The 6,527-nt window shown below is 73.8% G+C and overlaps 2 protein-coding genes across 3 annotated transcripts; one reads left to right on the top strand and one right to left on the bottom strand.

The window, feature by feature from the left end:
- The first annotated feature begins 23 nt into the window (after positions 1–23).
- On the top strand, positions 24–2,905 carry ORMDL2 (ORMDL sphingolipid biosynthesis regulator 2). The gene is made up of 4 exons (XM_080570971.1): positions 24–150; positions 659–833; positions 1,827–1,978; positions 2,245–2,905. The coding sequence occupies exons 1-4, from the start codon at positions 59–61 to the stop codon at positions 2,378–2,380; spliced, it is 555 nt and encodes a 184-aa protein (XP_080427097.1). The 5' UTR covers positions 24–58; the 3' UTR covers positions 2,381–2,905.
- Positions 2,906–3,385: 480 nt separating this feature from the next.
- DNAJC14 (DnaJ heat shock protein family (Hsp40) member C14) lies at positions 3,386–6,403 on the bottom strand. Of its 2 annotated transcripts, none has more exons than XM_080570926.1 (7): positions 6,250–6,403; positions 4,826–6,038; positions 4,639–4,745; positions 4,309–4,428; positions 4,060–4,220; positions 3,883–3,985; positions 3,386–3,722 (listed from the first exon to the last, which is right to left on the bottom strand). In XM_080570926.1, exons 2-7 carry the CDS (start codon positions 5,993–5,995, stop codon positions 3,485–3,487), a joined length of 1,899 nt encoding a protein of 632 aa, XP_080427052.1. In that variant the 5' UTR covers positions 5,996–6,038; positions 6,250–6,403; the 3' UTR covers positions 3,386–3,484. The 2 variants fall into 2 exon arrangements, with proteins under 2 accessions (XP_080427052.1, XP_080427053.1); XM_080570927.1 differs by having other exon boundaries at positions 6,142–6,270.
- Between the last annotated feature and the right edge of the window lie 124 nt (positions 6,404–6,527).

Below are 6,527 nucleotides of genomic sequence, written 5' to 3'. Positions count from 1 at the left end.
GATTCTGAGGGACGGGCAGCGCGACCAATAGGAGCGGAGAAACGGCGGGGAGCGGCCAATGGGGGCGGAGGGTCGGGGGCGCGGAACTTCCTGGAGACGAGGCCGGGCGGGGGCCTGGCAACGGGGCCCGGGGCCCTGCGGAGCCGCCGGGTGCGGGGGGGGTCGGGACCGGGGGGACCGGGGGGCACCGTGGGGAGCGGGGGGGGCGGGGGGAGGGACCGGGGCTGTGGGGGCCGGGCCAGGGGGCAGCGGAGGGAGCGGGGCCGGGGGAACCGGGGGAACCGTGGAGGCCGGGCCCGGGGGGACCGGAGGGGGTCCGGGAGGGGGGCCCGGGGGGTACCGGGGCTGTGGGGGCCGGGAACAGGGGCACCGGAGGGAGCGGGGCCAGGGGAACCGGGGACCGGGGACACCGGGGCTGGGGGACCGGGGCCGGGGGACCGGGGGACCGGGACCGGGGCCGGGCCCCGCGGGGGTTTGCGATCGTTCCCCAGCCCCACCGACCCCCGGCACCCGCCTCGGGCCAGCGCCGCCGTCAGCCTTAGGGCCGTTCCCGAGCCCCGGGGGGAGGAACCGGGAGCCGCCCGGCGGCAGGCCCCAAACGGCGGGGATTTGGGGAAACGGCCCCAAAGGGCCGCTGAGAGCCCCGTGCCCGCGGCAGGATGAACGTCGGCGTGGCGCACAGCGAGCTGAACCCCAACACGCGCGTGGCGAGCGGCCGCGGCTGCTGGCTGGCCTACGGGATGGCGGTGGGCGCGCTCCACGTCGTCCTGCTCAGCGTCCCCGTCCTCAGCGTCCCCGCCGTCTGGACGCTCACCAACGTCCTGCACAACCTGGTGAGTCCCGGCGCCACGCCGCCCTACCGGGGCCGCACCGGCGCCGCCCGCGGTTCTGCGCCCCCGGAGCTACGGAAGGCGGCGGCTTCTGCGGGCACCGAAGAAAGGAGCGCACGTAAAAGGGGAACCTGGGGTGCCGTGCCCAGTTCTGGGCTCCCCGGTACGAAAAAGACGGGGAGCGCCTGGAAAGAGGCCAGCGGAGGGCACAAAGATGAGACGGGGCCTGGGGCAGCTCCCCTGGGAGGAGAGGCTGAGGGACCTGGGGCCGGTCAGCCTGGAGAAAAGAAGACTGAGGGGGGATCTCATCGATGTTCGTAAATACCTGAAGTGCGGGAGACGGAGGGGTTTGGCCAACCTCTTTTCAGAGGTCTGTGGGGACAGGACAAGGGGCAACGGCCACAAAATGGAGCCCAGGAAGTTCCGCACCAACATGAGAAAGAAATTCTTCCCGGTGAGGGCGACGGAGCGCTGGGACAGGCTGCCCAGGGAGGTCGTGGGGGCTCCTTCTCTGGGGATACTCAAGGCCCGTCTGGAGGCCTGCCTGGGCAGCCTGCTGTAGGGAACCTGCTTTGGCAGGGGGGTTGGTCCCGATGAGCTCTCGAGGTCCCTTCCGACCCCTACAATTCTGTGCCTGAGGGCAAAGCCTCCAGAGCCGGTTTCTCGCTGGGGCTGGCGCTGTGGGGAGGCCGTCAGTGACAAAGGGGCGTTAGCTTAGGAAGCGGCCGCGACATCGCACAAAGCGTGTCTCTGCTCCCTGGCGCTGCCCCGCGCGGAGCTCTCGGCTCTCCCCGCCTCTCCCGGAGTCCCGTGCGCGGTGCCAGGTTCCCTTCCCGCGTCCCGCTGGGGTTGGGGCCGCGTTACCCCCGCGGTGCTCGCCCAGAGCGGGACGCCGGCGCTCAGCCTGCTTGGCCCCACGTCCAGGAGCTCCCGCAGCCTCGGAACAGCCTGAGCCGGGCTTGGCTGACGTCCTCCCCCCCCCCTCGCCACCCGCAGGTGATGTACTTGCTGCTGCACGCGGTGAAGGGGACCCCGTTCGAAACCCCCGACCAGGGCAAGGATCGCCTCCTCACGCACTGGGAGCAGATCGATGACGGGATGCAGTGCACCTCCTCGCGCAAGTTCCTCAGCATCTCCCCGGTGGTGCTGTGAGTGCCGCGCCGCGCTGAACAGGGCAGAGAGGAGCGAGGTGGGGGGGGGTCAGGGGGGGCTTCCAGGGCTGCTGCTGGCACAGCTCAGCGCGTTCAGGCTCTGCACGGACGGGTCCTAGGGGTGGGAAAGGTTTTCCCAGCCTGGAGGCGCCGGGGTTTTATACAGCGAGCCTCCCCCCCAAAAAAATCCCCGCCCTGCCCCCGGGGAAGCAGGGCAGCGCGGAATAACCCGCGGCCTCCCTCTCTCCCCCCCCCCCCCCCAGTTACCTCCTCACCAGCTTCTACACCAAGTACGACCCCGCACACTTCGTGATCAACACGGCCTCCCTGCTCAGCGTCCTCCTGCCCAAGCTGCCCCAGTTCCACGGCGTGCGGCTCTTCGGCATCAACAAGTACTGAGCCCCGCGCCCCCCCCCCGGCACGGCGCGGCGGAGCCGGGGCAGCGTCCGCGCCGCCGGCCGGAGCGAGCTCTGCGGGAAGCACCCACGAGGGGAGAACTGTCGACCGGTGGGAAGGGCAACCACCCCGAGCCGCCTCCGTCGCCGCGTTTTTGTACGATCCCACCGTCGCAAAGGCCGGGCAGAGCAGAGCGATGCCCTCACGGCACGGCCCCCAGCCAGGAGAGCGTGCGCGGCCGCCCCCGGGAGCGCCTGGAAGCAGCCCACGGCCTCCCCAGCCCCGCGGACAGGAGGCGCGCTCCTAAACCGTGCTTCAGTCTGAGAAGAGCGGGAAGAGAAGGACGCTACCGCTAAACCCCTCACCCTTCAGCTGCTCACGCCCGGGAGCACAGAGGCTGGCAGGGCGCAGGCAGGGCTTTTTTACACGCCCTCGTGTAAAAAGAAATACAAATAAAATCGTGTAAAAAGAAATACAAATTAAAAAAACCCGCTCCTAGCCCTCAGCGTTAGAGGAGCGTCCCTCAAACGGTGCAAAGCTGAGGCTGGCGAAGCAAAACCATCGCGGCTGAACACGTGCGGGGAGCCTGCATTCGCTGTGTTAATGGAAAGGGGACGCACGGGGTCATCGATAGGCGCCAACAGGCAAAAAGAAACCGGATTAAACGCGGCACGGAACGTGCCAGAAGCTGTTTGGCCCCCCCAGCCGCGGAGCTGCTCTGGCCGGAGAGGGGGGGGCTCGCCCACGCCCCGCCGCTGCCCCACAAGCGTTTTGGGCTGCGCGTGGAGGAAAAGGCAGCAGCCCCCCGGCCGCGGGCACCGGGGCTCCTACAACACCCCCTGAAGAGACCCGGGGGGGGGGTGAGTCCAGCGCGGCCCCTGCTGTGCCACCCCCGGGGGTTCTGCGGTGTCGCTGCCTCCGGCGCAGTTCCCCCTGCTCACCTCAGCCCCGTCAGCCCCCAGGCTCCCCGCTTGACTTTTAAATACACAGATTACTTTTAAAAAAAAAAAAAATAGATTTTTTTTTATTTCAAAGAGCCCTTGTAGTGCCCGACAGAGCACGACCTCCCCCGGCCAGGGAGCGTCCCCCCCAGCACCCGCAGCGCGCTCAGCGCTGGAAGGGGCGCCGCACCTTCTTCCGCCTCTTGTGCTTGGCATCGCCCTTGGGAGCGCCCCCCTCGGTCCTCGGCGGGGCCCCAGCTGCAGCCGCGGTCCCCGGGGGGGGCCCCGCGGGCGGGGGGGGCTGCGGGAAGCCCCCGGGCATCGGTCCTGAGGTCCCCTGGAACACGCGGGCGAAGAAGTCCTGCAGGTCGGCGGCGGGGCTGGGGCTGCCCTTGGAGGCGCTCCTGCCGGCAGGAAGGCGGCGGCTGGGTGGGCGCCTGGGGGTCCCGACAGGCCCCAGCCCCCCCCCCAGCCCCCCAGCAGCAGCCAGGCCCTGGCCTTGCTCCCTGCTGCCGCCGGTCCCCGTCCCCATCCCGGTCCCGGTCCCGCCGCGCCAGCACCGACCTCTGCCGCCCGCCCGCGCCGGCGCTCCGCGCCCCGAAGGAGATGTGGTAGGGGACGCGGTGGGTGTCGGGGCAGATCCCCACGCGCTGGCAGCCGGCCCACTCTGCGGGGAGACACGCGGCGTCGCTGGGGGCTGGCCGCGACCCCCGCGGGGCCGGGGGCCGCGGCGGCACCCACCGGTGATGTCGTAGACCTTGCCGTCCATCACGGCGAAGTAGGTGATCTTCAGCCCCAGCAGGCTGGACTCGGCCCAGAAGTCGCCCTCCTCGGCGGGGTGCAGCTGCCCGCACTCGGCGCAGTAGCGGGCGCTGAGCGGGTCGCGGTCCAGCTCGAACCTCCTGCGGGGCCGGTGCCGCGTCAGCCCCCCCCCTGAGCCCGCGGCCCCAACGCCACAACCACGAGCCGGGCGGGAGCCTGGCGACCTACTTGTGCTTGCCCTGGCACTTGCTGCACATCATGGTGTTCATGGCCTCCTTCAGGTCGTCCTGCAGCCTGCTCAGGAACTCGTTCACGGACCGGCTCAGCTCGCTCTCCGCCATCCGCTTCCTGCGGCCGCCGCGGGGAGGAGAGAGACGGGGTCGGAGCCTGGCGGCGCGTGGCTGCACGGGACCCCCACGGGGGGGACGGGGCCGCGGACCCGGTGCTCTCCCCGCTCCCGGCCCCTCGCAGAAGGACCCGGCGGGGCTCCAGGGGGTGAGGGCACCCCACGCCCCGCGGGGCCACCCCACGCAGCCCCCCCCCCCCCAGCCCACTCACATCTCGTACTCCTTCCTCCTCTCGGGGTTGCTGACGATGTCCCAGGCCGCCCGCAGCACCTTGAAGGCCTCCTCCGCTCGCGGGTGCTCGTTCTTGTCCGGGTGGACCTGGGAGGCGCGGGGGAGCTCAGCGCCGCATCCCGGCGGGGCCCGCAGCTCGCCGCCAGCCCCGGCCCCGGCCCACGCACCAGCACAGCCAGCCGGCGATACGCCTTCTTCAGCTCGGCGTCCGACGCCGTCGCCTCCACGCCCAGCGCCTGGAAGGGGTTCAGCTCCTCCTCGGGCACGTCGGCCATGGCCAGCAAGCGGGCCACCTCCTCCCCGGAGCTGGCGGCCGGAGCCCCTCCGTCGAGGCCCGGCGCCGCGTCCCCCGGCCCGCAGCCTGTCCGTAGCTCCCCGGGGGGAGCTCGCCGCCTCCGCAGCCATTCCCGGAGGCGCTGGCAAGTCCCCGCCGCCCCGAGCAGCCCCCACGTCCTGCGGAGGCCGGCGGCGTCGAGGAACGCCGCGAGCCGGGTCCGGCCCAGCCCGGCCACGCCGGCGGCCAAGGCGCGCCAGCAGAGCCGCAGGCAGCCCAGCAGCAGCACGAGGAGCAGCAGCAGCAGCGCGCACAGCGTCCACAGCAGCCGCCGCGCCGCCTCCGCCCCGGCCCGCAGCCCCCGGGCCGCCCGCAGCCACCCGCTGCGAGCCCGCTGGCCCACGCGCCGGCCCCAGCCGCGCACGGTGCCCGGCGCCGAGCCCAGCTCCCCGGCGCCCAGGCGGCAGCAGGAGCAGAGCAGGCGGCCGCCGGCCTCCGCACACAGCCTCCGCGCCTGGCCCAGCGCCGCCTCCAGCAGCGCCTTCAGCCGGGCCAGCTCCTCCGCGCGGGCCCCGCGGCTCCTCTTCCTCGCCGGGCGCTGCCGCCGGCCGCCCTCCTCCTTCTCCTTCTCCTTTGGGGCCGAGCGCGGCCGCTGGCGCCGCCGGGGTCTCCGGGCCCCCTTCCCCGCGGCCCCCGGGTCCTCGCCGGCTGCATCCTCCTCGCCCTCCTCGGCCTCGCGGGGAGGCGGCGGCGGCCCGGGCTCGGTGGCGGCGCAGCGGGGGCAGGCGAGGCCGCAGGATCCGTCCCGCCGCTCGGCCCGGCACCGGCAGGAGGCCCCGGGGCCGGCGGCGGAGCCGTCTCCGTCCCCGTCGTCGTTGCCGTCGTCTTCGGCGGCGGCCGCCGGTCGCGGGCCGCAGCTCCCGTTCCAGGCGGCGCTGCCCGGGGGGGCCCGGCCGCCTCCTCCTCCTCCTCCTCCTCCTCCCCCGGCCGCCGGCGGCTCCCGGCTCCCGCCGCCCCCCTCGGGCTCGGCCGCTGCCCCGCGGCCCGGCGGGGGCTGAGCCATGGCGGCGGCACCGGGAGCTAGGTCACCGCCATCGCCGCCGCCCCTGCAACCGGGAGCGGAGTCAGCGCCGCCGGGGGGGGGCGGGGAAGGTACCGGGGGGGGTAACGGGGCCGGGGGAGGGGTAACGGGGGGAAACCGGCGGGTACCGGGATGGGGGGGGCGGTACCGGGGGTACCGGAGGGGGCCGGGGGGAGGGAACCGGGGCTGAGAGCGGCCGCGGGAGGCAAGCCCGGGGCGGCCCCCGCCGCGCTCACCGAGCGGTGCCGGTGCCGGCGGGGGGGGGGGTCTCCGCCTCCTCCCGCCCCCCCCCGGGTCCCTCGCGCGCCTCACTTCCGCCTTCCGCCCGCCCGCCGCCGCCGCCACGCTCGCTTCCGGGGGCGTGGCCCGGCCCGGCCGCGTCACCTGCCCGCGGCCCCGCCCCCTTTTAGCGAAGCCCCGCCCCCTTAACCCCTTCGGCGCCGGGCGCGGAGCCGCCGTCCCGCGCTGACCCCGGGGCGCGTCCCGCAGCCGGGCGGCGCCGTCCCGGGGCGCG

Source organism: Anser brachyrhynchus (assembly GCF_964034855.1).
Source record: "Anser brachyrhynchus genome assembly, chromosome: 29".
NCBI classification, from domain to species: Eukaryota; Metazoa; Chordata; class Aves; order Anseriformes; family Anatidae; genus Anser; species Anser brachyrhynchus.
Note: the sequence above shows the minus strand (reverse complement) of the source record. Positions and strands in the feature narration are given on the sequence as shown.